Source organism: Phalacrocorax aristotelis, chromosome 5 (genome assembly GCF_949628215.1).
Source record: "Phalacrocorax aristotelis chromosome 5, bGulAri2.1, whole genome shotgun sequence".
In the NCBI taxonomy this organism is placed as follows: domain Eukaryota; kingdom Metazoa; phylum Chordata; class Aves; order Suliformes; family Phalacrocoracidae; genus Phalacrocorax; species Phalacrocorax aristotelis.
In genome coordinates this window covers 48,916,080-48,943,629 of record NC_134280.1, presented here as the reverse complement: position 1 = coordinate 48,943,629, position 27,550 = coordinate 48,916,080, and the positions used below count along the sequence as shown (strand labels likewise).

Sequence of the window (27,550 nt, the reverse complement as noted above, 5' to 3'; positions counted from 1 at the left end):
CTTCCTCAGCTTTTCTATTGCTAGAAAATTCCCCAAATTGCACAAATTCCCCAAAAGAAAGTACTCATTTCCTCGCTCTAAGAGGTAATGAGATAATAAATTATAAGGAATATTTATTATACTGTGTCCTGGTTGGCAGGTTGTTTTTTTTCAAGATTTTTTCAGAATTACAGTACAATTCTTGTTAGCAACATTTCTACATTTTTCTGCACTTCTATTTTGTACTAAAATTATTTTGATTACAACAGTCTTTCCACAAAGTAATGTGGGTGCTAAGAGAGAGTTCTATAAAGTGGAAATATTTAATGAAAATGTTGTCCTTACCTATTAAAATTATTTCATCCTGGTCTTAAAATAGATCAGACTAATTCTGAATTCACAGTGAACTTCTTTAAGAATTCCAGTTATAAGCATTTTGAGTTATGCTGAACTGTTCCATATATCTATAATAATTTTAACTCTCCCACCCCTAAAAAGTAAATAGAAACCTAGTATCTGTAGTTATTTGTCTATCATTGGTGCTTGTGTGGTCTTTATTACCACCAGAATTTACGACCTTTTAGTGATCAAATATATTTCCCTCATCTATACCTGTGACTGCACAAAGAAACCAAGCCACACAGATTAAGGGATTTGCCTAAGGTCACTGAAAGAAGCTGTTACAGTTAACAGTACCTTGGTTATTGCCGTTTGATTAGACTGTCTAACCCATTAAAGATTTGATTATGTGTATCTGTATGTGCAGAATTCCTATGAAGTCAGAGGGCTTAGAGGCTTTCAGCTGATGAGTATTTGGGGCTTGGCTGTAACTCGCAAGAAAATAATAAACCATCATAAATCAGGTTTACAGCAAATATTCTTTCTCCAACCTGGGCGTTTCAGGCATGAGGGAGTAAGATTGCAGTCCTGTATCAGGTACAGACATCAGAGATTTCTTCTGAGTACAGTGTTCATATGTGCCCATTTTTCCTTTTGTAGGACATTGTTCTATGTTTATGTTTTAAATTCTGATAATATCTATTAAAAAACAAAATGGGGCTTACTGGCGGAAGCCTGAACCCTCATTTCACTTGTATAGTAATGAAATGAGAATTGTCTACATCTAGTTCATGGAAGGATTGTTAGGTATCTCTAGTTCAAAACAGACCACAATTTGGATGATGAGAAATAAGCCCAACACTAAAATGCCAAGCAGGGCAGTGAGGAGAGAAGAGGTCTGCAAGAGCTTGGGGATAGCTCACCACTTTCTGGACCATGCCAGACCTTGCCTCTCTCTCTCCAGGCTTTTCAGTCATTTCTGTGTATTTGTGTCTGTGCAAGAGTAAATGTTAATCATATATGTTTAAAAACCCCTAGTAAAACAGGCTGCATTTGAATAAGATAAGAATTACAAAAATTATCATCTGCTTCTACTGTCTGAATAGCACTTTATGCAAGTCACATTGGGAAAACCTTTCAGTTAGTGCCTTTATTGGTGGTTATAAAAACAATAAACATAACATTATACCACCACTACTGTAGATTATCAGTGTGCTAACTACTTGCTTTTTACATGACATTTGATTTGGCTTTCAGTCTCTGCTCTCCTCAGCCCTTCCCATGAGAGAGCACTTCCTGCACAAACTCCCTGCACAGACTGCCTCGGTGCAGAAATAAGTCATATCAACCCCTAAGCAATCAACAGTACTCACTAACAATATTAAGCATTTAGATTGTATTTTATAATGTTGAAACACTGCATAGCCAGAAGCTAGTTATTCCTTCTAAACTCTGTAAGGAAAGTGAACAGCATCCAAATTTATATCTGGGAAACCCACAGTCTGGGTCTTGCCCAGGGCTTCTTCAGTGGAAGATTGTTGTTGAATCAGGATGAAAAATTTCACCTTGACTCCTGTTGTGGTTTAACCCCAGCCAGCAACTAAGTACCGCACAGCTGCTTGCTCACTCATGCCCCCCGCTCCCCGGTACGACTGGGGAGAGAATTGGAAGAGTAAAAGTGAGAAAGCTCATGGGCTGAGATAAAAACAGTTGAATAGGTAAAGCAAAAGCTGTGCGTGCGAGCAAAGCAAAACAAGGAATTAATTCACTCCTTCCCTTCGGCAGGCAGGTGCTCAGCCGTCTCCGGGAAAGCAGGGCTCCATCACGCCTAATGGTTACTGGGGAAGACAAACACCGTAACAGACACTGAATGTCCCTCACTTCCTTCTTCTTCCTCCAGCTTTATATGTTGAGCATGATGTCATATGACACGGAATATCCCTTGGGTCAGTTGGGGTCAGCTGTCCCAGCTGTGTCCCCTCCCAGCTTCTTGGGCACTCCCAGCCCACTCGCTGGTGGGGTGAGAGGCAGAAAAGGCCTTGACTCTGTGTAAGCCCTGCTCGGCAGTAACTGAAACATCCCTGTATTATCAACCACTGTTTCCAGCACAAATCCAAAACATCGCCCCATATTAGCTACTGTGAAGAAAATTATCCCAGCTGAAAGCAGCACAACTCCTAAGCGCAGAAAACGGGATTTATGGTTTGATAGTTGTCTTACATGTCAAAATCCACTTGATAGGCTTCATAATAAGAGAGGTATAATCTCACTCCTCTAGAAACCATAGCAACAAAATGCAAATTAAAATATAAAATGGTGTTGCTTCTATTGTTTGTAATAATAAAGTAATATAAAATAATATCTCTATTGACCACTTTAATAAAGGATTAATTCTGAAGAATTCCAGTTAGTTTATAAGTGAGGCGTAATGTGACACAAATTTGAAAGTCATTCTGTTGCTGGTCTTTTTAAATGCTGCAACCTGTATATCAGAACAAATGATAAATTTAAGAGTTTGTATCGGCAAAACAAGCGAGGACACCCAGTGAAAAATGTCATACCTTGATAGTATAATTATGACAAGCTTTTATCTCTACTTGTTATTGGCAACAGTTCAGCATCTCTATACTTCATTTAGCTTTAAAGGGCAGACCAGTTAGCTGAGTTAGCAACTGTACATTAATACAACAAATATTCACACCTAAGGGGAAGCGGCTCAAAGTTGACAGTGTGAAAAGCATGACAGAAAATAGGTGTTAAAACATCCTGTCTAAATCAATGCTTTTTGGGAGATGTCCTGGGAAAATCTTTCTAATAGGTTTTCTTTTTTTTTCCCCAACTTATTTTCCTAAATCCAATGTCTTTTAAGGTGTGAATGAATACAGCTGCTTCTTACAAAAAAAAAAAAAAGCAGCCCATAGATTTGGCCAGTATGCAAATTCATTGTAGCTACTTTCATTAGACAGCACTGGGCTGAAAGCCCGAAACTAGGGCAATGTTCTGCATTGTGGGACTTTGGCACAGTAAACCATGATTGGCAAAGTCAAATTGCTGCCCTAAACCATAGCATCGTCTAGAGTCAGCATGTGTATGGTGGACTGTTTAATCGCTCCTTCTCACTGAATTTAATCTGTAACTCTTAAGTAGTTTAAGGCAACAATAGAGATGATCAGGCTTTATCAAGGGATGGATGGAGAATGCCTAATACCTATGTTCTGGCAACAGAATTCCTTTCCAGGACTGGTAACAAATCACTTGCTGCAGGGCTTGAAGTATAGTTAGGTAATAATAAGTAGCATTTGTATAAATTACAAAATATGTAAAAAGCGTGCCTAGAGACCTTGAGTGTGCTATTTTTTTAAATACAAGAGAAAATGAAAATAGGACTAATTAAATGTATGGGTGAGGCTGCATAGGCAAGGATATCAGAGTCTCATCATAATCTGGCTTGGAGCCCTGAGGTAGTGTAAACTTGCCCACAGAGGTTGAGGAGAACCCAAGTTACTCAGTTACTTTGAAGCTGAGCCTAAGCATAACTATTTAATTATTTAAATAATTCTTTAGACAAATTATGCCAATATCTGTTATTTTCCATAATCTACATCTTTCCATTTATATTTTGAGCCTGTATTTACATCTAGAAAAATCACGTTGAGGAAGAGGATTCAGAGTTAAATTATGTTGATTTTTTCAAACTTGGGGCTCCTCCCAGCTGGTGAATCTCTCTTTTTTCTTCTCCAGTCTCTGCAAACCATTTAGTACTGCCTTGAGATGGTTTCACACTAGGCAGCTCTTCGGGGCTAACAGCCTGAAGCCTGAGAATCAGAGGACACAGCAAAATTTAGCTTTTAAGCTTTTTTCATTATCACTACCTCCCTCCTCAGCTCCTCATCAACAGCATTTTTGTGAAATTCAGCATCTGAAAGCAGTAAAACATGTGTTAGTGTATCTATAGCTGGACACCTTTTGGCTACAGTAAAGCTAAAGATTTAGGCAAGACTGAACTTCTCTCCTGAAAGTTCAAATCAGGTTTGTGGCAACAGATTATTTTTTTCTATACTTATAATTAACATCAATAGTACGGAATGAGCAGAAACTCCCAACTCAGCAGTGTTCAGATTTTGTGGGTCTATCATGTGGGGAGGGACTAAAGAGAAGAGAATTGATCAGTTTCCAAAAACACCCTCATTAAAGTATACTAGACTTGTGTAAAATCATCAGAGTTCACTACCATATCATGCAGGAAGTTGATTCTTCATGGTACGAGGAGAGGTGCATTTCAAAAAACTCTTCTCAGATTTTTTGATAGCAGTGCCTGCTCAGTTATCTCTATATATGGTGCCATTGGCAGTATCCAAGGCTTTCGTGTTGTTAATTAATCACCTCCACAGAGAACATAATTAGCAGCTTAATTAGGATCATCATCCGCTAGTGCTGTAGCATCAGCCTAAACCAGCTGTGAGGTACTGGCTAGAACTTAGAGTAGCCTACAGTTCCTTTGGGAGCTCCCACTGAGAAGGAGGACTGTCAAAACTCCCTAATTTTTCTCTCTGAAGGAGTTTCTTGATTAAACATTATCAGGAAAAGCTGCATTTACTGATTAGACTTTCATATGCTGTTATGCAGCCAGGATAGAGAGACAAAGCTCGTTTCTGGCATGTCTACTGGCAAACAAAGGTCGATTACCACATTCTTACAGGGTGATTGAAGGGAATTTGAAACATTGTTTGCATTACTAACGAGCCTTAAAATAGTGGAATTGACATTCTGAGTAAGACAAGCACTTCTTGCTAAAAGCAAAAATAAATTTCCTTCTGTTGCCCTAATTTTTAAGAGTTGTCTTTCTGTGCCATTGCCAGACTGTTGCATAACAGTGCTTCTTCCTCGTCTTCTTTCTGCAGATTTGCCAGTTGTGAAGTGGGGAAAGCTCTTAGTACAGAAATCATCAGTGTTTATATCAGGAGGTGATACAAACCTCCTGATGTCCAGGCTTTCCTTCCTTCAGTGAGGGTATATCTTTAGGGTACAAGTTCGAAACAATAGCAGAAGATGCCATTGCCTTTAAATGATCATTCTGTTCTACAAATAGTTTTGACCGAGTTTATGAAAGATTGGAAAAAAGCAGTTGCAGAGCATGTAAAGACATAGCATGTATACCTGTGGACTGCACTGTTCTTTTCAGAAAGCTTTCTTGTATGACTGATGCAGAATAAGTTTAGATGCTGTGCTGAGAACAAGTACTGAAAGCACATTGGTGACAAGAGAGAGATATAAGCAACCAAAAGAATAAGGACGAAAAATGGAAACAACTTATATGTGAATCATGAACTAAAAGACAAAAATCCAGGAATGAGATACCCAAGGGAATTAATTCAGCTCTTTTTAAAAGAACATTCTACTGGCTTCAAAATAGTATACAATTCCCAGAAGAAAACCAAATGAAGAATTTGATAATGGATTTTTTACAGAGACTTAGCTAGGAAATCGTTATTTTCAAATGCATATTTACAGCAGAACGAGAGGTCTGTGACTCCACTACTGTGGTAAAAGTGTGCAGGTAGAAGTAAATCGCCACTTCTTCCTTTTCACTGTGGCTTTATGTACCGTCTTGTTGGTTCCATTAACTAACATTTAAGCAATGCTTTGAAAATTTATTCTGAGATTTCAAGAGGACATCAGGCTACTAAAATGTAGCATAAAGCTGTAAAGAAACTTATGTATCAGCCAGAAAAAATAGTAGGTAGATTTACATAATCCTTCGACTAAATTGCAAGACATATGGTCCCCTGAAGTTCCATCATAAAAACATTACTGAGACAAGATGGACACATCTGTGCTGTAACAGAGCTGAGACTGATTCATGTTAAAAGATATTTCTAAACCTAAGGCATATCCTTCTGGGCTGTCACAGAAAGCAAACCCACTGTTCCCAGTATGAACATTTTGCTTAAGTATGTAAAGGAAAAGTGATTGAGAAAGCCTGTGCATTTGTGGACTGTGGACCAAATCCTGCCTGTGTGGAAAGGGTATATGTTCCTGTGTCCCAGATATAGGGAAGTTCTCTCAAGTACTGTACCCCTTTTCGTAAACCTCAGGGAGGAACCAACATCCATGAAATATTCTTGGACAAGAGAGTCATCTGGCACTGTAGTGGGAGCTATTAGTACGTCTACCAGGTATTTTTACTTAATGTTCAGGAGAGTCACGTTAAGGTGCTTTGCAAAGATTCTTTATGCCCAGTGTACAGGTGGTGAAACTCTAGCAAAAGAGAATTGAATGACAATGCCCAGCTAATCAATGGCAAGACCAGGATTCAGGCTGGTATTTTGTAACACCTACTGCAAACATCTCTGCTAAGGACCTTCCTTCTTCGTTGTGAAAGAGATGAATCTAATCCCAGGTGTTCTGTGAGTTTAGGAGCGTCTACATCCAGATTTTTAATTCAGTGTCCTCAAGAAAGAAGAGCTACCTGTGTGTTTTCAACCAAGTTTGATTTTTCCTTAGCATAGTGTATTTTATTTTACAGATTTTAGCTCAGGACTGCATGGATCTGTTTTAAAGATAGGTGCCTATATTATATATTTTGCAACAGTACAGCACACTTTGACTAAAAAGCCTGTGCCTGTGTCTGCGCTACAGAATTTTACGCAGGATTTTGCTAAGTTATACAGTGAATGGAAGGGTAAAGCTGACTATTTTTTATTCAGCAGGGTCATTAGTTCTCCCAGGAGAAGTGGAACAGACAGTGACTTACTGTACACCATTCTTTGATAAGCCTGTTCAGCTGAGGTTCAGAACCTTGTCAGTTCCACAGCCATTGGACAGCAAAGCCCAAGAGGTATGAAGTCAGATTTATTTATTTAAGTCAGATTTATTTATTTAAACATTGGGGTTTGGAGTGGATGTTTTTACCTATTGGCTTCTAATATTATTTCCACAGGGAGATAGATGCAGTGTGTGAAACAAATCACATTATTAATTTTTAAATTATTAATGAATTCTTAAATACATTTATATTTGAGATAAACACTCTAATGGAAAAGTACTATTTTATCTTGCACACTGCTACTATATAATCCTACAATTTCAAAACGTGTACTTGAGTACTTCAAACTGTATGTGGGCTTTTTAATATTTAACTGGTGTAAGTCACCGGATATTCAAGTAAACTCTTGCACTTCCTGCCCTTTAAACAAACCATTGCTTTCGTAGAATGATAGGCCAATTAAATTTCCAGTGATCTCATCATCTAACAACCTCCTGCAGTCCTCATTGGGCTGAATATGGGAATCGCCTTCTGCAATAAGGAGGTAGTGAATGATCTCTTTAACGTGACATTTAAAAGGAGAAAGGGTTTTAGAATATATTGTGATCAGAATTGGGATTTGTCCTCTTGGAAATTAGTAGTAGCAAGATGCTGCTGAGCATCTTTGTTGTCTAGGTCTGGTGTGGAGAGGTTTGCATTATGGAGTCTGAGTCTTTTAATCAGACAATCAATACAAGCTTTAATTTAGAATTGCCATTTTCCCTCAGAATTTCAGTTCTTTTCAAACTGGAACAGAAGGTGTGGATTACTCACAGGCTTATAGTCAGCGTGAGCATTAACTTTTGGGGATGTTCCTATGGCAGAGAACTCGTCACCACTTCTTTCTCCTGCCTGATCATTGTAATAGAAGCTGAAGTTAGCTTCTGGCTAAAATGGGCCATTTTGATAGTTTCATATGCTTATTGATGTCCTGTGAGGCTTAAATCAAGTTTATAAATGACGCGTGACCAGTGAAGGATTGAAGTAATAGCAGTGCATATGGTGCCTCCTTTCCTGAGCTCAATTGTGTTTAGTTCTTTGCAATAAACTCTTTACTGTGAGGAACAAGCCTGCTTTGGGAAAAAGTAAATGTTCTAAAATGACCTTTCAAGCTTTAATACCCACCATTCTGTGAATAAAAATACTAACTCCTTTTCCCTAAGGATTGACATAATTCAAGGTTTTTACCTTGAGAAATATCCATTGGCAGACACAAAAAAAATCCCTAGAATGAGGTTTTATAGTTTTGTCATTTGATAACTTCTGTATAAAACCAAAGAAGAAGGATGGTTGTAGCAGCCTGCAGTGTTCCTAAAGGATTGCATATGACTCCTTATAATTAATGAAAAATAGATGAAGATCCCACTGCATGCAAAACCCATTTCCATTTGAGGAAAAGTTGGGTTATGAAAGAGAAACTGAATATTATTACATTGATTAAGGGTTGCTGCATTTTTCAAAAAGAATGACTTAGGATTTTCACAATCATTTGGTTGGTTCCTGGCTACTCAAGATGAGGGCAGTCTTTCCTCTAAATTATACACATATTTGTGCCTTCATTTAGATAATATAACTGTCGCCTGATTTTTGCGACTGTCAAGACTGAAAAGGTCCATTTTAAAATCCTTCACTGCTTCAGATTGTCCTAGCCTTGAAAATTAAGTCTTGCATTGCTTATGACGGGGCTCATTTAGAAAGAGAAAAAGGTTTTCCCTGGAATAGAATCATAGAATCATTAAGGTTGGAAAAGACCCTTAAGGTCATTGAGTCCAACTGTAAATCTAACACTGCCAAGTCTACCACTAAACCATGTCCCTAAGTGCCACATCTATGTGCCTTTTAAATACCTACAGGGATGGTGAGTCAACCACCTCTCTGGACAGCCTGTTCCAAAGCGTGATAACCCTTTTGGTTAAGAAATTTTTCCTAATATCCAATCTAAACTTCTCCTGATGCAACTTGAGGCCATTTTCTCTCATACTATTGCTTGTTACTTGGGAAAAAAGGCCGACCCCCACCTCACTACAACCTCCTTTCAGGTCTCCACTGAGCCTCCTTTTCTCCAGGCTAAACAACCCCAGTTCCCTCAACCTCTCCTCATAAGACCTGCTCTCCAGACCCTTCACCAGCTTCATTGCCCTTCTTTGGAGACACTCCAGCACCTCAGTGTCTTTCTTGTAGTGAGGGGCCCAAAACAGAACACAGGATTCGAGGTGTGGCCTCACCAGTGCTGAGTACAGGGGCACAATCACTTCCCTACCCCTGCTGGCCACACTATTCCTGATACAAGCCCGGATGCTGTTGGCCTTCTTGGCCACCTGGGCACACAGCTGCCTCATGTTCAGCTGGCTGTCGACCAGCACCCCCAGGTCCTTCTCTGCCGAGCAGCTCTGCAACCACTCTTCCCCAAGCCTGTTGTTGTGACGCAAGCGCAGGAGCCAGCCCTTGGTCTTGTTGAACCTTGTACAACTGGCCTCGGCCCATCGATCCAGCCTGTCCAGATCCCTCTGCAGAGCCTTCCTACCCTTGAGCAGATCAACACTCCTGCCCAATTTGGTGTTGTCTGCAAACTTACTGAGGGTGCACTCAATCCTGTCATCCAGACCATTGATAGAGATATTAAAAATGACTGGCCCCAACACTGAGCCCTGGGGAACACCGTTTTGTGACTGGCTGCCAGCTGGATTTAACTCCATTCACCCCAACTCTTTGGGCCCAGCCATCCAGCCAGTTTTTACCCAGTGAAGAGTACATCCATCCAAACCCTGAGTAGCCAATTTCTCCAGGGGAATGCTGTGGGAAATGGTGTCAAAAGCTTTACAGAAGTCCAGGTAAACAACATCCACAGCGTTTTCCTCATCCACTAAGTGGGTCACCTTGTTATAGAAGGAGATAAGGTTAGTCAAGCAGGACCTGCTTTTCATAAACCCATGCTGAGTGGGCCTGATCACCTGGTTGTCCTGTATGTGCCACGTGATGGCACTCAAGTTGATCTGCTTCATAACCTTCCCCAGCACCAAGGTCAAACTGACAGGCGTGTAGTTCCCCGGATCCTCCTTCTGGACCTTCTTGTTGATCGGGGTCACATTTGCTAGCCTCCAGTAAACTGGGATCTCCCCTGTTAACCAAGACTGCTGGTAAGTGATTGAAAGTGGCTTGGTGGGCTTTTTTGCCAGCTCCCTTAGTACTCTTGGCCCCACAGACTTGTGTGTGTCTAAGTGCTGTAGCAGGTCACTAACCATTTCCCCTCGGATTATGCGGGCTTCATCCTGCTCCTTGTCTGTGTCCTCCAGCTCAGGGAGCTGGGTACCCAGAGAAAAACTGGTCCTACTATTAAAGGTTGAGGAAAAGAAGGCATTAAGTACCTCAGCCTTTTCTTCATCCTTTGTCACTATGTTTTCCCCCGCATCCAATAAAGGATGGATATACCCCTTAGACTGCCTTTTGTTGTAAATGTATTTATAGAAACATTTTTTAATCATCTTTTACAGCAGTAGCCAGATTACGTTCTACTTGGGCTTTAGTACTTCTGATTTTCTCCCTGCATAGCCTCACGACACCTCCTGAGGTGCCTGCTCCTTCTTCCAAAGGTCATACACTCTCTTCTTTTTTTCCTAAGCTCCAGCCAAAGCTCTCTGTTCAGCCAGGCCAGTCTTCTTCCCTGCCTGATGTCTTTCATCACAGAGGGATGGCCTGCTCCTGTGCCTTTACGATTTCCTTCTTGAAGAATGCCCAGCTTTCTTGGACTCCTCTGGCCTTCAGGACCGCCTCCCAAGGGACTCTTGTCATCCAGGCTACTACACAGGCTAAAGTCTGCCCTCCTAGAGACATCCGTGCTTTGAAATGAGACTGTTTTCTGTCCATCAAAACAAATCTGATAGGGAAGGTCAACAGAATTTGACTGCCTAGTCGATTTTCATAAACAGTGTAGAACTGTTCCCTGGGAAAAATAAACAAGCTTAATAGTGGAATTCAAGATAACAGATATCTAGGCTATGGATATATTTCTGAAGGACTTTAGGGGAAGGTATGTATCTCAGAACATATTGCTAGGGAAAATCTAAAAAGAGAAGCTCTGCTAAGACCCAGTGTATAACTTGGCTAATTGTTAAAGAACAACTTGCCTCCCTGAAAATGTTTTCTGTCAAAAGCCATTGGGAAGAGGCTTAGTGAATGACAGCAAATTATTTGTTTTGTCCACCAACGTTGTTTCATCTTTCTTCCCAGGTTTTAGACATAAATATATTCTTGGATTTCAGTATTGACAGTGCAGCATACATGACTTCCCACAGGCCACTGTAAATTGAAAGAGCATTCACTTCGTGGTTGAAGTACATTACCATAGAACATTTACCTTCCCTATCCAGATATTTATTCTCTCCTTTATTTCTACTTACTACTTTCTTTAATAAAAGACATAGTTTGGGTTTTTTTAATAAACAGTATATCTTAATGACTGCTTCCTAGGGTCTTTATTTGTTCTTATTTCCCCTGCTTCATACATATGAGTGCAGTTGAATGCGTATTTTCTATCCACTTACTATAAACATGCATTCAAAGTGGGGTTCATCTCACCTAACTTCAGCTTTCAATTTCATCTAATTTAGTCCTTCTGTCATCAAGAGAGGGAGATAAGCATCTCCAGAAAATAGCTCATCCCGCTTGCTGTAGGCATTTGTCCTAAGATGTATAATATCTCTCTCCACAGGCTGACTCTCAGGCTGGGTCTTTTTTAGCTCATTAACTACCTTAATCTAGAAGCTTAATTTTTATATGGCTGGGATTAGGAAATTCAACCCTTCTACTCTCCATTGTTTGTCTTTAGTTTGAGCATTCAAAAAAGTATTTACAATGCCTATCATTTTGTATTTATTTGTGGAATGGCAGCGTCTATAACCTAAAATACAGCTTCCATTCAGTTCCTTTGGTTTAAGGTTTTACTGATAGGCCTCAGCAGAGGTTTGTTTCTGGTAAGTGCTATGCATAAATGCAATAAGAGCATGGAAGAACTTAAAGGCAGGATTGACTAAGTGAAAGGCGATGGAAGAGTTACATCTTCTCAGAGGCCAGTAAAGACACAGAGGTTGAGTGACTTGTCCAGAATGATGAAGCAGAAGTGTAAAATTGGTCAAGATTTATTGAGTCCCAGTCCGGTGCAAGACAAACTTTTTCTTCTGCCAAGTACCCCAGCATATATTAAGTTTATATGAGATCATAGCATACATGCCTTCCGTCCCCCTTTTTTACTTACTGTTATTGAACTAGTTAGTTTTCCCTTGATTATACAGTGAAATCGTTGGTGAGTGTATGTGCCTCCTTTACATAATTTGAACAAGTAAATCATAAAGTGCCATAATTACACAGAAATAAAGGTTTTAGAAGGACAGAGACAAGCTGATCAGTTAACTGTAACTCCACACAGATTAATAAAAAGAACTCAGTTGCCAGTTTTTAATAGACTTTTCAAAGTCTCAACTTTAAGGTGCCCCATTCACAACATTACTTTGTAAAACAGCCTCTAGCAAAATACTTCAGTTATTAATATGAACATTACATTCTTTTGCCCTTTAATTTGGACATGCAGGAACTGTAAATGAAAATTATTTTTTCTTCACGGAGTAAATCACAGGAGCAATCTTAAGCAAACTGGCAGTTTTCTAATAGAGTAAAATTCTATTCCCAGAGAGCTCTCAAAAAGATTTCAATTAGATGTTAAATTAGGCACCTGAAATTCACATATTTCTCTCAGCTCCTTAGGCAAAAATAACAAGATAATAACTTGATCAGCTCAGAGGATTCAGTGTTCCATTGCAAAATGTCTTCCTTTTGAAATATATCAAAATTGCAGTTTGCAGTATAAAAATTTTAGATTGCTTGTCTGCGTGGGAGGTTGAAGTGAATGGCTTCTTGGGAGAAGAAGCAAAAAAAGAATCCCTAGTGCTTTGAGTACTCATTTGAGAGATGAAGCACACTGATAAATATGCAATGTGAATAAACTTTTCGAATGTGCAATGAGTGGGTAACAGTGAAGTTGGGTATGTTCTACTTTGGCATCTAATTTCAGTTGGGGTCGACTTTTTTAAACAAAAGTTTTTCCAGTATTTCTCTGCACATGCTTAAAATGTTCCTGGAATGACATGAAGGTCAAGACAAGAGCATAGTAAATGTGTGTATACTTTCATAATTATGTTGGCAGAGGAAGAAGCAGAATCCCTATGAAGGCATACTCTGATTTAAACTCTTCGTAGCTTAGCTAAATATAATGTGGTAACAAATATTCATAGAATCATAGAATCATAGAATCATTAAGGTTGGAAAAGACCTCTAGGGTCATCAAGTCCAACTGTCAACCCAACACCACCGTGTCTCCTAAACCATGCTGTGAAGTGTGACATCTACATGTCTTTTAAATGCCTGCAGGGATGGCGACTTAACCACCTCTCTGGACAGCCTGTTCCGATGCCTGACCATTCTTTCAATAAAGACATTTTCCTTAATATCCAATCTAAACCTCTCCTGATGCAACTTGAGGCCGTTTCCTCTTATTCTATCACTAGTAACCTGGGAGAAGAGACCAACCCCCACCTCACTACAACCTCCTTTCACATAGTTGTAAAGAGTGATAAGGTCTCCCCTCAGCCTCCTCTTCTCCAGGCTAAACAACCTCAGTTCCCTCAACCTCTCCTCATAAGACCTGCTCTCCAGACCCTTCACCAGCTTCATTGCCCTTCTTTGGAGACACTCCACCACCTCAATGTCTTTCTTGTAGTGAGGGGCCCAAAACAGAACACAGGATTCGAGGTGTGGCCTCACCAGTGCTGAGTACAGGGGCACAATCACTTCCCTACCCCTGCTGGCCACACTATTCCTGATACAAGCCCGGATGCTGTTGGCCTTCTTGGCTACCTGGGCACACAGCTGCCTCATGTTCAGCTGGCTGTCGACCAGCACCCCCAGGTCCTTCTCTGCCGAGCAGCTCTGCAACCACTCTTCCCCAAGCCTGTTGTTGTGACGCAAGCGCAGGAGCCAGCCCTTGGTCTTGTTGAACCTTGTACAACTGGCCTCGGCCCATCGATCCAGCCTGTCCAGATCCCTCTGCAGAGCCTTCCTACCCTTGAGCAGATCAACACTCCTGCCCAATTTGGTGTTGTCTGCAAACTTACTGAGGGTGCACTCAATCCTGTCATCCAGACCATTGATAGAGATATTAAAAATGACTGGCCCCAACACTGAGCCCTGGGGAACACCGTTTGTGACTGGCTGCCAGCTGGATTTAACTCCATTCACCCCAACTCTTTGGGCCCAGCCATCCAGCCAGTTTTTACCCAGTGAAGAGTACATCCATCCAAACCCTGAGTAGCCAATTTCTCCAGGGGAATGCTGTGGGAAATGGTGTCAAAAGCTTTACAGAAGTCCAGGTAAACAACATCCACAGCGTTTTCCTCATCCACTAAGTGGGTCACCTTGTTATAGGTCCTGTTAACCTGTTAACCAGGACTGCTGGTAAATGATTGTTACAACCAAATATTGTTACAACCAAACTAAGGGAAACATATTTGTTTCTTGCATCCTATTTTAGATGAGTGGTTTGTATTTCTGCAAGGGACAGGTAGTATTGAACCCTGGTTGCTGGTACTAGTTGTTGCCCTATTGCTGGTACCCATACTGGCATGGAATTTTAAGAGTCTTTGCCTGTGGAAAAGATGAAACTGTATGTGAATATGGTGAGGAGGTCAAGGAGTTGACCTTAGCCTTGACAGAAGAGAGAGCTTGTGTGCAGGCTTTTTTTTCATGTGAACATTTCGTGAATGTGCTATTTCTAAAAGTTAATGATGGTTTACCTAGGATAGCGTATGGACATTTATGTAGATGTTTACAAGATACTCACTGCCACGTCTGTCAGGTGCCTGCCCGGCCACCAGAGAGGAATCCAGCTATCACTTCTCTGACTTATTAGATGGCATTAACTGTGTCAATACAGCTTCTTACAAAATGTTACCAGAAATTGTGTGGGATACTGTGCCTTCTAAACTGAGCAGTGACCATAAGATGCTGAGTGTTCTTCCTCCCTTTCAACAAAATGAAGAAGTATATTTTTAACTTTAAATTCATCAGTGGCTTCATTGAGGAATCATCAGAAGTTTGCAAAAATAAGCAGGTGTTTAAATGTTTTGCTGATTTGGCACTGAAGTACTTAAATCTTTGAAACGCAGAGCTTTTGAGGAGTTGTGCTATTTGACATGATTGAAATTTCTAGAGATTTTCTATTAACTCCTCAAAAGACAGGGAGAACTCCTGTGCAGTTTAGGAAGTGAGGCTGTGTGTCCTGTGTACCTCCAGAATTAATTTTATATAACTGCTTACCATAAACCTTTTGTGTCATAGCCCCCTGCAGTTCTTTATCAGTGTGCAGACTGCCATATTTATTTGTTTTCGTTATTTGATTTTATAGGCAGAGCATTCAAAGATATTTCAGTGAGGAACAATACAGAAATGCTATATACTATGTCAACAAAGCAAATATTGGCAAATGCAATAAGCCACTCTGTTCATCCTGCAAGAAATCCAAAACAGCCAATAGCATATCTCTGAGATGGTGAAAAGAAATTATTAGAGTCTAAAAATTTTTTATTTGTCACTTTGCTCATTCCAGGCATTTCCTTTGCTGAAACTGTTTTCTGGGAGGGATGTTACATTAGTATCAGATGTGTGTACACTGGAGCTTTATGTGATACTACCCCAAATTTTAAGGATATGGAATCTGTCTTTGAAATTTAACACAGCTGTACATGACTTGTCCATATCCCTACAGCCCTGCCACTACAAGTGGCTTGAATGTAATAGATGTGTGCAGGGGAGCTTTTTAGATTCCTTGCCTTGAGCAAAATTAGCTAATGATATTCATTCAGATACAGTACAGTACAAATGGGGCACATTAAATGGCTTAAATTAGGTCAAATTGAATAATTGAATTTATTCTTTTACTTAAAAAAGAGCTTAATCAGCTGAGAGTGCTAGAATCAGAAAAAATGTTTAATTAAATATTAATTAGAAGTTTATATTTTGAGCTTCCTGATCATCACTTGCAGCAATATTATTTATGTATCTGTTTTTCCTCATTACAGCTACTAGGGGATGATGTTCAACCATTCTCACTTGATGAAGAATTTGATTATGACAATGTGGCACTGACCCCTAAGTTCTCTGAAGCTGAGCTGAAGGCCATTATAGAATTGTCTGAAGAGAAGAAATCGGGAACAGATGTTGAGTCAGCATGAGCTGAAGACTGGGTCAAAGGCATTCTGTGCAATGCTGTTGAAATAACATTTTTAGGGGGTAAATCTAGCTCTTCATTGTACCCCTATTTAGTGTTTTTATCTATGTGGCCAGTAAATGACATCGTCAAGATTTTTTTGTTTGTTCTACCAAGGTGCCTCAGAGCCTGAGGGTGCCTTTCCCTGTACCTCCTCCTCCTAATATTAATGAAAACACAGACAGGAAGGTGGTGCTTACCCAGAGCTGCTTGTTTAGTAGCCCTTCAGCCAGAGAGGAAGAATTTCCACTCCTTTTTAATGTCTGTACACTGATTTGCTTAGGAATGGGGGTCAGCTGAGGAGGTCCCTAAACCCAACGGGATTTTTGTATAGGTCAGTGACCTTTAATATTTTTAGGCCCCAGTGCTCAGCTATTTTGTTGTTTTCCAGCTGGTACAAAGCAGTTGGAAGGATGACTCAGATGGCAGCCATAACTTCCCTTTTGTAGAAAAATCCTTGAGTGAGGTGAATCCTATATTGGCACAGGCTAGGTGCGCTGAACTAATTACTCCATGGGACCAAGAAAAGTTGGTGGAATTTGGAAGAGCACTGTGGCTACTCTGGCTTATATTTGATACTGACTCAGTTCCTGACTAGAGCAAAGCTGGTCCGAAAGCTGCCTTTTACCTAGTTCTTTCAGTAATGCAAATAAGAGCTTTTTGCAGCCGACAAACCAGTCTTTAAACCCTTTCCCTATCATAATAAGGCTTAAATATACAGAGTTTTATGAGTGAATAAATCTGGGAATGTTGGGTTGGGTTTTTTTCTTTGTCTTTTGGATTACTTCATTCTGCAGAGAAATAAATATACCTGTTTACAATAAACTTTTGAGTTGATCAAAATTGATGTGGTGCAACTGCTAAAAATTAAACCATGAAGTGCCACAGAAAGCCTTCAGCACAGAGGAAAAAATAGTTCTCTCATCTGTTAAAGGAACTGGTATTGAAAGGCTGTTGGATTTTACATTTTTTTTACAGGAGATGATTATAAATACCAGCTTATGGCTTACAGACAGCATCACTGAAATACAGCAAACTCTGGAGCTGAGTAAAGGGCAGGTAGTATGGGTGGGAGAGAAGAGTGTACATCTCTGACACAGGTCGTATGTACTCTTGCTACAAGGTGTTTAGAATTCATTTCCTTTTCAGCTTACTGTAGAAGCCTTGCTATTGAGGCTTTGTTTAACATCATGACACTGAATTGTTTTATTGGTCTTTGTCTGGTATAACTGCATTAGCTGAAGTTTATTGACCAACGCTTTGTCCTTGGCCTATCTCCATTATTTCTGAAGTGGGTGATTAACATGATGAATATGGGAAGAGTGCCTGAGCAGACAGACTAGATACCAAACCACAAGTTGTTTAGAGGCTCTGGATGAAACCCCTGTGGCTGGTTGGCTGCTCCATTGTCAGCGATTTATATAAAAGCAAAGAAAGGTGCTTTGATGTGCCAAAGGAAATTTTCTGGGTCAGTAATTTTGTAGACCATAATCACGCACCCCTGAAATCTGAATAGCATTTGTTTTGAGGAGTGGTATTTACGTTGTTTAGGAGGATATAATTTAAGAGTGAGATTTAACAAAAAACAGAAAAGAAAGTGGTCTCCGACAAGATGTTTAAGGAGAGTCATATAAAACTACAAATAGTTGTACAGAAAAACTGGCCTGTACATTACCTTGCTGGTAGAAGGTAATGAGAAATTTATTTTTAACATCTACACTCGGAAGGATGCCTGTGTTATAGTTAAAAAAGTTTTTGATGCAATTAGCTGTATAGAAGATTCTACTGTTGTTTGGGGAACATCTTTTTTTTTTTTTTTTTTTTAAAAATGTGAATTCATTTAAATTCATTGAAGTGTTTTGCTGAACCCAAGATATTTTGAATTAAGTGCTTCAAATCCAACTGGAATTTTCCAGTGAAACATTCAGCTAAAAATTCCTGAGCAGATCTATTTATTAATTCATCTTCTTCTGGAAGATACTGATAATGTGTATAAATAGGAGGGATAAGAAGCAAGTGCTGGAAGAGCTCCATGAGCAAATCTGGGAGGAAGAAATTGAGAACTGCTGTACAAAGATAGCAAGGTTGCCCTTTAAAAGCCTCAACAGAAAAATAAGGGAGACAACCTCATTAACGTATGTATGTATAGCAAAGATAAAGTAAGGAACCTTCAGTCCAAGACACCTCCGTGTACAGAGTTTGCTATCCTGCAGACAAAGAACCAACCGTGAATAAAGGTGGACTTCTGGGGGTGTGTGGAATGATGAATTTGGAACTTTTTTGGTGTGGTTTTTTTTAGAAAGGTGTGAGACACACAGACTATAGATCAGTCCTGTCGGAATCCTATTGTCAGTAGAGTGATAAATGATAAAACTTGTCCAGGCGTTTGAAATGATCTTCAGGCCAAATCAGCTCTGGAATCTCTAAGTGCATTTCTGATAATTATCAATTTTTTTGTGTACATTAGGGGCACATCCAGCCATTCAGTTCCTTCTCTCATAGGCAGATGATTCTCTTACCAAATGTTCAGAGTACCTATTATGCTCTGTGTCATTCAGTATAGTCATTATCTTGTTCTGTTTGATGTAGAGAAACCTTTGCTGCAGAACGCCCAACAAAATTGGAACTCTTTAGTGACATCCATCTTACGCAGAGAAATGGAGATAATTATTCACTGATATTTACACCACTCCTAAGTTAGATTTTTGCTCTTTGTTACCAGAGGTGAATATCACAGTGGAGATTAGGCAATGTAGGCTCCATTTTCTGAACATGACATTTTATTGGCCTGCCCCTATAGTTGTTTTTGGCTTATACCTTTCCTTTGATTATCCTTCACAGAGGAGGCATATTTTCCTCTTCTCCATTACCAGGTTGTAATTTTTAAGAAAATACTTTATGTGCATGTTAAATTTTATCCATGTACATGGAGTTAGTTACCTGGAATTGTTTCAGTGTTTGCGAGGTGGTTGGGAGTCTGAATAGTATGTATCTCTTCCTCTTGTAGCTTGTATTCTCTTTAATATTTGATATTCTCAGCAGGGGTTGGTGAAGGACTTTGTCCTTTTCTATTTACAGATTTTTCTAAACATTTTTCCTGTTTCCAAAAGAATTAAAGGCAAAACTCACGCGTGGAACAGGAAACTTTGAGTACTACTTGGAATCGACTTAGGGGCTGCTGCAGTAGGGAATAGGATTTTCTCCCTACCACACTGACAAGGATTTTGAACTGCAAAATTTCTGATGTTGGGCGAACCTGTTAGAAGTGAAGGCTGTGTGGTGCAGCTCCCTAATCCCTCTGTATTTGTGACTTCATTGATGCCTGAAGTGCAATTGAGATATGCATCCATTATCAGTCAGTAAGCTTATCTGTATTAAACTTGTGGCTTACTTGGGTGTTACCAGAAGGATACTGACCTTTTCTTTCCATGGTCTTGGTGGATTCTGAGTTATGGGGAGAATCTCCTTGGCTGGCTGTGGTGCAAGCTCAGATATTACTAATGCTCGGTTATTCCTTATGGGTTTAAAAGGAAGAGTAATTATTTGCTGAGGTAATGGTTGTGAAAGAGTAAGATAAAAACTGAAGAAATGAAAAGAGATGCAGACAAATCTGTCTGACTCAGACATTATTATGGTTCTAAATACATTTATATTAATGCACAAAGGTATAATATACACTTGTGTACACACAGTGCCACTGAAAGAAAATAATTTGAGTATGGAGAGTAATCACCAGATAATTCAGAACCTTTTGAAAAAGATGGCATGGAAACAAATCCCTGCTCTTATGGAAAAGACCCTTTGATCCCCTGGCCTTGATTTTCTGGTGCTATAAACTGGCAAAACTCCACTGAGGCCATTTATATTCATACAGAGCAGGACACTGGTATTTACAGTCTTAGCTGAAAGAATACAGAGCCAAATCAATTCCTGATTTAACTCTACTGAATATAAAGCTATGTATATGACCCCTTATCATTATGGAAAAATATTTAAATGCAGAGCCAATGTAAATGAAATGTAAAAAACATATCTTTAACTGTTCGGTTACTAATTTTACATGTCATTATAGAATTTCTGTGGTGGTGTGTGCTTAGAACATTGCTTTTAGCTTTAACAAAAATATCATATACATTTTCAAGTCCTGTCCAAATCATGAAACTTGATTACATGCATAACTACTAAAGATTCCCACCTCCTTTAAAGGTTTTTTTCCCCCCTCTGCATCTCAGCTAGGATTGGAAATGGATTTTGCTTTATCTTGGAATTGTTTTAAAAAGATCTGACATCCTTTATAAAAACATGTACTTTCTTATAAAGATGGACTCTCTCAGTTAGTGATGCAGCACTAAATGCAGAAATAAAAATAAGACCAAGTTCAGAGTTATTCAGCAATTTCATATACGTCATAGTGTGGCTAAACAGCCGTTTGGTATCAAAGTGTCTGCTTGGATAGCAGGCTCATTTGTATCCTGTTGTCCTCTACTTTCAGTTTTACTCAGGAGTCTAAGCGGTAGTTTGGTCTGACCTAGGTACTAATTCTTACAGACCTGCAATGAGGCTGCAAGGCAATTCAGTTATGCTGGCCAAAGAAGCTGCATCAGCAGTCTTGTACCAGGGCTCCATGCACACTCTAACCTGCTGAAGTGTGGCTCTTCACCTCTGTTCAGCAGAGATTTGTGTTACAAACGTCGTGAATGCGATACTTTTGAAGACGAAGACGTGCGATGGAAAAGTGATGACTGGCAAGGGTTGGGGCAGATTCATTAGACCCTGTTCACTTACTGGGGCCATGCTGAACAGGCAGCGTACTGCCCTCCTTCACCGGCTGCAGTTCAGCCTCGGCGTGTTCAAGCCACCCAGGAAAGTGAGGAAGCCTGCGATAAGGGTTCTCGCTGGCCTCAGTAGGCGAGCTCCCTGCACCACAGAGCTGAGCGCTTGTGATAGCGAAGGGCATTCCCACCACAGTGTGCTTTCTTGTGGTGAAGTGTCAGTTAGCACAGGTGGGTGTGAGGTGCCACGTGTCCTGGGCTCCTCTTGGAGGGATGCACCTTCTCACTGAAAGGCGCCTGCCTCTGCCAGTCTTACGCGCATGCAGTTCTCCCAGGTGCTAAATGTCTGCCTGTCCCTTGGAAAAACAAGACAGACAGTTTTCTTTGAAATGGTATTAAGTTGTAGGACATCTCAAAAGATGATGAGTTTGGTAAATTTGTGATTGCTGGCTGTTGGAGGTGACACCTTGTGTTTTGCTGGCAAGGTTCTGTAAGCCAGCGTTGAAGGTGTATGACCTGTGAAATGCCACAGAGCTAGACTAAAGATAGTTTTCATGCTTGTTTATGACAAGTTTGCAAGAAGAAAAGCAAGTGTTAAAAGGTACTGTCAGTTTTATAGACAGGCTACTTTATTTGCAATTGCAGTGCCCCACAGTTAAAATGGGAATCAATTTTAATGCCTTCTGAAAATGCAGAAGCATTTGTCTCATTTATAGCACTTCCAAAAAGGACAGATAATAAAATTCCCCTGATTAACGATCTATAATTTTATGTGCTCTGTGGTGTCTAGTTCAATGCATCTATCCGCATAAACATTTCAAATTAATAAGTAAAGATAGATCTGAACAAAATCCCTAAATCTAACTTCATGCTGAATTTCAGGTTGTAGAAACTCTGTATATATTCAAAGCCCTTATCAATCTGAGTATTCCCAAACTTTGGGGAAGTAGATACTCTAAAAATCTCAAACCAAAATTTTCTCTGGCAACCACTTAGTACCCATCTGAACGACAAAAACTAAAGGAGTCAGGGACCTGCCTATATAAAAAGAACCTATGGAATGTAACAATTGGAATAACTTCACTCTATAGGAGGATAATGGTATTCTATAAAAGGTCTCTAAAGATAGTAGAATTAAATGGAAAACTATATTTTTCTAGAGAGTGAACCATAGTAAGATATTCTGTTGACTTGATGCAATTCTGAGACCCTTTGAATGCCCAACTGAAAAATCAGTGTAATCATTCTGTAATTCATGTGAATTTACAACAGTTGTCTCTTGAGCCATTAAGTGAGATTAAAAGTTGTGTGGGATTCTTCAGTGTATTTTTTTTGCAGTGCTAAGACCATAAATTTAAGGCTTTAGCCTCATTCTATCATATGTTAGAACAGAGTTTGTTCTTTTGTGACTGTTGTGGTTGAGGACTCTGGTGGCACTGTTTCTGGAGTGCAGGTGTGTACTTGTAGCAAGTAAGCCTTAAATTTAACACGTTTTCTTGAATCCGTCTGCTTTTCTGTCCATATGTATAAAACCTTGTAATATGCAATATGATATGCATAATTCTTAGAAAGAGGCAAGCGTCATTTATTAAGTTGCTTATGCTCCTCAGAATAATTTAGCTATAGGACAAATTCTACCAGACACTTGGAAGTGCGGACTCTGTCATTTAGTTTTGCTGCAGATTGCACATTTGTTCTTTGAGAGAGAAATGTTGAAATGCACTTTTTCCATCCTCTTTTCCTTATTTTTGTTTTTGTCTTTCCTACGTCAGATTTGCAACTAGCTTTCCTAAACTTGACAAGACACTGCATTAATTTGATGAGCTACTTTAGTGCTGGATAAGATTTTAAAGTAAAAAAGATGGAAGGCTGGTGTCTGGGCCAGGAAACATCAAAGCACTGCTAGCATTTCATGCACAAGCTTAGCATTTGCAAAACTTTCAAAAACAATCAGGAAAATACAAATAATGGTCAGCCTGCTTACTGAATGAAAATTTAATTCCAAATTGCCTTTGTTTAAGTCAGCTGCTTACACTTCAGCTCCTCTGGCCACCAAGGATTCTGTTACCTAACATATTTCAAAATCCAGACTGTCAAAAATACTGACAGCTCGCAGTAGCTGAATAGCATTTCCCGCAACAAAACTGTGATCCATTTAAGGCTCTTTGTTTCGGGTTGTGAAACACGTCCTAATTCCACAGATTTATTTGCCATTCACAAACACTAATAAAGTAAACTGTACAAAAAATATTGGCCCAGTGGATATCTTCTTGCTGAGAGCAGGAAGAAGGGAGCTAGTGGGAAGAGAGGTTGGCTGAGCAGCCACAGACAATATGTGCTCTGAATTTTATGTTTGATTTTTTCTTTTTTATTCTTTTGCAATATTTGTATGAAAGTCTTGGTTGTCGAAAGAACTGGGTGAATAACACTCCTCCCCACCTCACGCCCAAACCCACATGTATGAATGTGCTGGCAAACAAGCTATCCAAATTCAATTGGCTACTATTCCAAGGGTAATATTATTCATTACAGGGTGTGTTTTACAAGGTGCTTGCAACTGAGAGTGTTCACTGATTGGAAGGATTAGGCTCTGATCACAAATGTTTAAATGAGTTTTTATCTGATACAGTTTGTGATCCTATACTTCCCAAAACGTCATTTTTGAAATGTATATTCTTTTGATATTTTTCACTTGCTGCCCCAGAACCAACAGATCAAAGTCATCCTTCAAAGATGATACTGAAAAAATACAACTTGGGAGTGCTCTGAACAGAAGTGATGAAATTAAGAATGAAATAAAATGAAGTAACATTAAATTTAGGAGAAACAACTTGCTGAAATTCAGATATACTAGACTCTGCAAGTAACACAAGGGAAGTTGGTGGAGATGATTTGCTAAGGTCAATTAAAAGAAATCTGAAAAAAATATTGGAGAATATGCTATAGGAAAAAAATGCTGCATCAGCCAGGAGTTGGATTTGATTAATAAGTTCCATCTAAGACTAAGGTACATGTGAATGAATGGTTGAAGTCTGAAGAATTTTACTTAAGATTGTTATAATCTTGGAATTCCAATTCTGAAAATGGAAGAAAGGATGGTTCGGTTTAGCGATGCAGGTTCAGTCTGACTGTTATAGTTCTAGAGCATCTCTGCAAACTCTTGATTTGTACACAGGCTGGCAACCTATATATGAAACATCACTGCCAGCGTTTGCAAAAATAAGGAATTATGTATTATTTAAATATCCTGCTTTTCTGAACAGCCTAGTTGGATTACAATTGCACAGTAAGATAGGAGAAATGGCACTTTTTTCCCTGCTCTTAAAAAAGCAGCTTAATTTAGAGGTGAGAATTTCGAACTGGACTGTAGGATCAGAACTACATTTCGGCTTTGAGAAAACTAGTGTCTGCATGTAGAGCTGTGGCTCATGACTTTGTGGCTCAGCCTTGGTCTCTTTGCTTAAGTAAATGACAACACATTTGATCTTACTTTGGAATATGTGAAGTTAATTTTTTTCCAGAATCCAAAACCACCATCAAATTTATATTTGCGTGGCATGCTTCTTTTACTGTTATTTCTCCTTGCCTTTATTGGCCTTAACTGCCATGCTATACAGCAATCAATATAATATAATGTAATATACAGAGAGCAGGGTACAGCATGGCTACATTTTTCAGTGGGAAAAGGGAACAGTCTCCTTACTGAGAGCTGAAGAGACCGTTGAAACACTTTGGGTGGCCACTTGTCAGTTTGAATAGAAGTGTATTGTTAAGCCTGTATTTTTATGAAGCATTTGTATTACACAAATCAGGGAGGTGCTGTTGGCTGAAATAATTCGGAACAAAACTCAGTTCAATCAACTTCAAAAGAGTATGCCTTTTGGTCACTATAAATTCCTCTTGATACTCCCATGCCACTGTAGCTCCATCAGAATCAACACAGCAAACACAAAGACTCTTACTGCTGTCTCTTGGAGTTGGGCTCTTGTATAATGCTGCAAGTTCTCTGGGACACTTCCAGGGAGCTGCAGCTTACCAAGAGGCTCCATGGAGGAGAATGTAGTTTTTATTTATTTTCTTTTCCAAAACATGCCTCCGTGTAACCCTGCCTCACCCTGTCCTCCCCAAAGGAATGGCTAGGGGAGAATACCAACACCTAGACTGATTACCACTTGTTGGTTTAACTCAGTGTTCAGTTTTGCTTTTCAGACCTGGGGGTCCTGGTGGACAGAAAGCTCAACATGAGTGAACAGTGTGCTGCTGCAGCCAAGGCGGCCAATGGGATGCTGAGTTGCATCAAAAAGGGCATCACCAGCAGAGAGAAAGAAGTCATTATCCCACTCTACTCAGCGCCTGTCAGGCCACACCTGGAGTACTGTGTGCAGTTCTGGTCCCTGCTATACAAAAAGGATGGGGACAGGCTGGAAGGGGTCCAGAGAAGGGCCACCAAGATGATCAGAGGACTGGGAAGCTGCCATCCAAGGGTAGGCTGGGAGAACTGGGTTTGTTCAGCCTTGAGAAAAGGAGGCTTAGAGGGGATCTCATCACCAGGTATCAGTACTTAAGGGGCAGCTACAAAGAAGATGGAGACTCCCTTTTTACAAGGAGTCCCATGGAGAGGACAAGGGCGAATGGACACAAGTTGCTCTTGGGGAGATTCCGATTGGACATGAGAGGGAAATTTTTCACAGTGAGGAGAGTCAACCATGGGAATAATCTCCCCAGGGAAGTGGTTGACTCAGCCACGTTGGACACCTTCAAGAGTCGTCTGGACAGGGTGCTGGGCCATCTTGTCTAGACTGTGCTGGTCCTAGAAAGGTTGGACTAGATGATCCCTGAGGTCCCTTCCAACCAGGGATTCTGTGATTCTGTGTGATTCTGAACCTTTCTTTTCCAGATGGAATTTTACTTCTGGTGCCAAGCACTGAGGAAACAAAAATGCGTGTTTCTTCAAACCACCCCCATCCTATTAACATTCAGAAAGATGTTTGCTGATGTGTTCAGTAGGAAAGGAAACTGATTGCTACCTCACACTAAAGTTTCTCTGTTTTAAATGTTAATTGTTTTAAGCACTCTGGAGTTTTCTGTGACCTCTAGGTCTTTTTTTTTTTTAATGATGGTTGATACAATCTCTCAGAAGGGGAGGAAAAAAGTACTTTGATGGCCTAGTTTCAGGTAACCTCTAAAAGTTCAAGTGGTCCAATTACACATAAAAGAACAACAACTTTTATAAAGCTTCATTGGAATCCCAGAGGGGAAAAATGATAGAAAATCAATTAACTTTCCACATGAAAAAATAGCTCATATTGCTAAGCTTTCCTTGCATAGTTTCTTGATTATGTTTGGAAGCAAATTGCCTTGATTATACCTTTGACGGGAAGAAAGGCCTTTTAATTAATTTAATACATGCTATAGCAGTGCTAAATTGTATCATGGAACAATTAAGTGGGCCTACACTGATATTTTTGCCCTGTTGAAAATGGATATTGCTCACTTAGTGAGTCATGCTCTTACTGGGTTGACGCAATTATCCATTCATTGCAGTGCATGTGACATAAAAGCTATTAGGGCCTTATATATAGAAGAGAGGATAAATGGAGTAAACAAAAAGCCAATTTCGGTGAAGAGTCTGAAATGTCTCCGCTGGTCAAAGATTTGGAGAAATCTGAGCTAAACTTCAGAGCCTGTACCCACACAGGGGACTGAACCATACCCCCCTAAGAAAGCCCCTACTTTGGGAATATTCAGACTTCAGATCTATTTTCTATTTGTCCTGGACTGAAATGAGGCGTGGAAGTGATTGTTTGTCATGTACTGACGGATGATCCACAAACTCTTGTGCAGCTATGAACCGGCAATAGCAACTTTGTAGTAACATTTACAGTGGGTGCTGCACTAGCTGCTTCTTAAACCAATTTTTGCCTTAAGCCCTTAGCTGAAAACGATTACATTTTTGCTGAGAATAGGATTTTTAAATGACACTGTTAATTCAAATATTCTAAATATAACAGGAAACAACACATTCTATTTCTTTTTTTTACAAATCATGTTTGTTCTTGTATCATTAATGATGTTAAATTACATTGTTGAAAGAAAGTAATATTAAGAATATTCTTGATTTGTCTCTGTTGATAATCTTTTATCTTGCGGAACTAGTACAACTGGGTCACTTTACTTTCCCTGATGGATCTTGCCTGTTGGGAACGTTACTCACTGTCACCGTGCTTTTCATACTGAGGTTTGCTGGGTCTTTCCTGGTGAGTTGTAGAATCAAGTATCCAAGAGCTGAATAATAAAGGAGGGAGGCCACCACCAAAGAATCTCTGTTATGAATTCACTCAC

At 39.7% G+C, this 27,550-nt stretch overlaps 1 protein-coding gene across 10 annotated transcripts in view; it reads left to right on the top strand.

The window, feature by feature from the left end:
• IFTAP (intraflagellar transport associated protein) overlaps nt 1-27,324 on the top strand; it is a 56,299-nt gene extending 28,975 nt beyond the window's left edge. For 4 of the 10 annotated variants that reach the window (XM_075094320.1, XM_075094323.1, XM_075094322.1 and 1 more), the window contains 2 exons: nt 7,026-7,156; nt 25,405-27,324. In XM_075094320.1, the coding sequence (XP_074950421.1) occupies nt 7,026-7,156; nt 25,405-25,773 (500 nt within the window). In that variant the 3' untranslated portion in view covers nt 25,774-27,324. Of the gene's footprint in view, nt 1-7,025; nt 7,157-10,742; nt 11,577-16,248; nt 17,262-25,404 lie in introns of those variants that run through there. The other 6 variants (XM_075094326.1, XM_075094328.1, XM_075094327.1 and 3 more) reach the window with 4 other exon arrangements.
• The last annotated feature ends 226 nt before the right edge of the window (nt 27,325-27,550 follow it).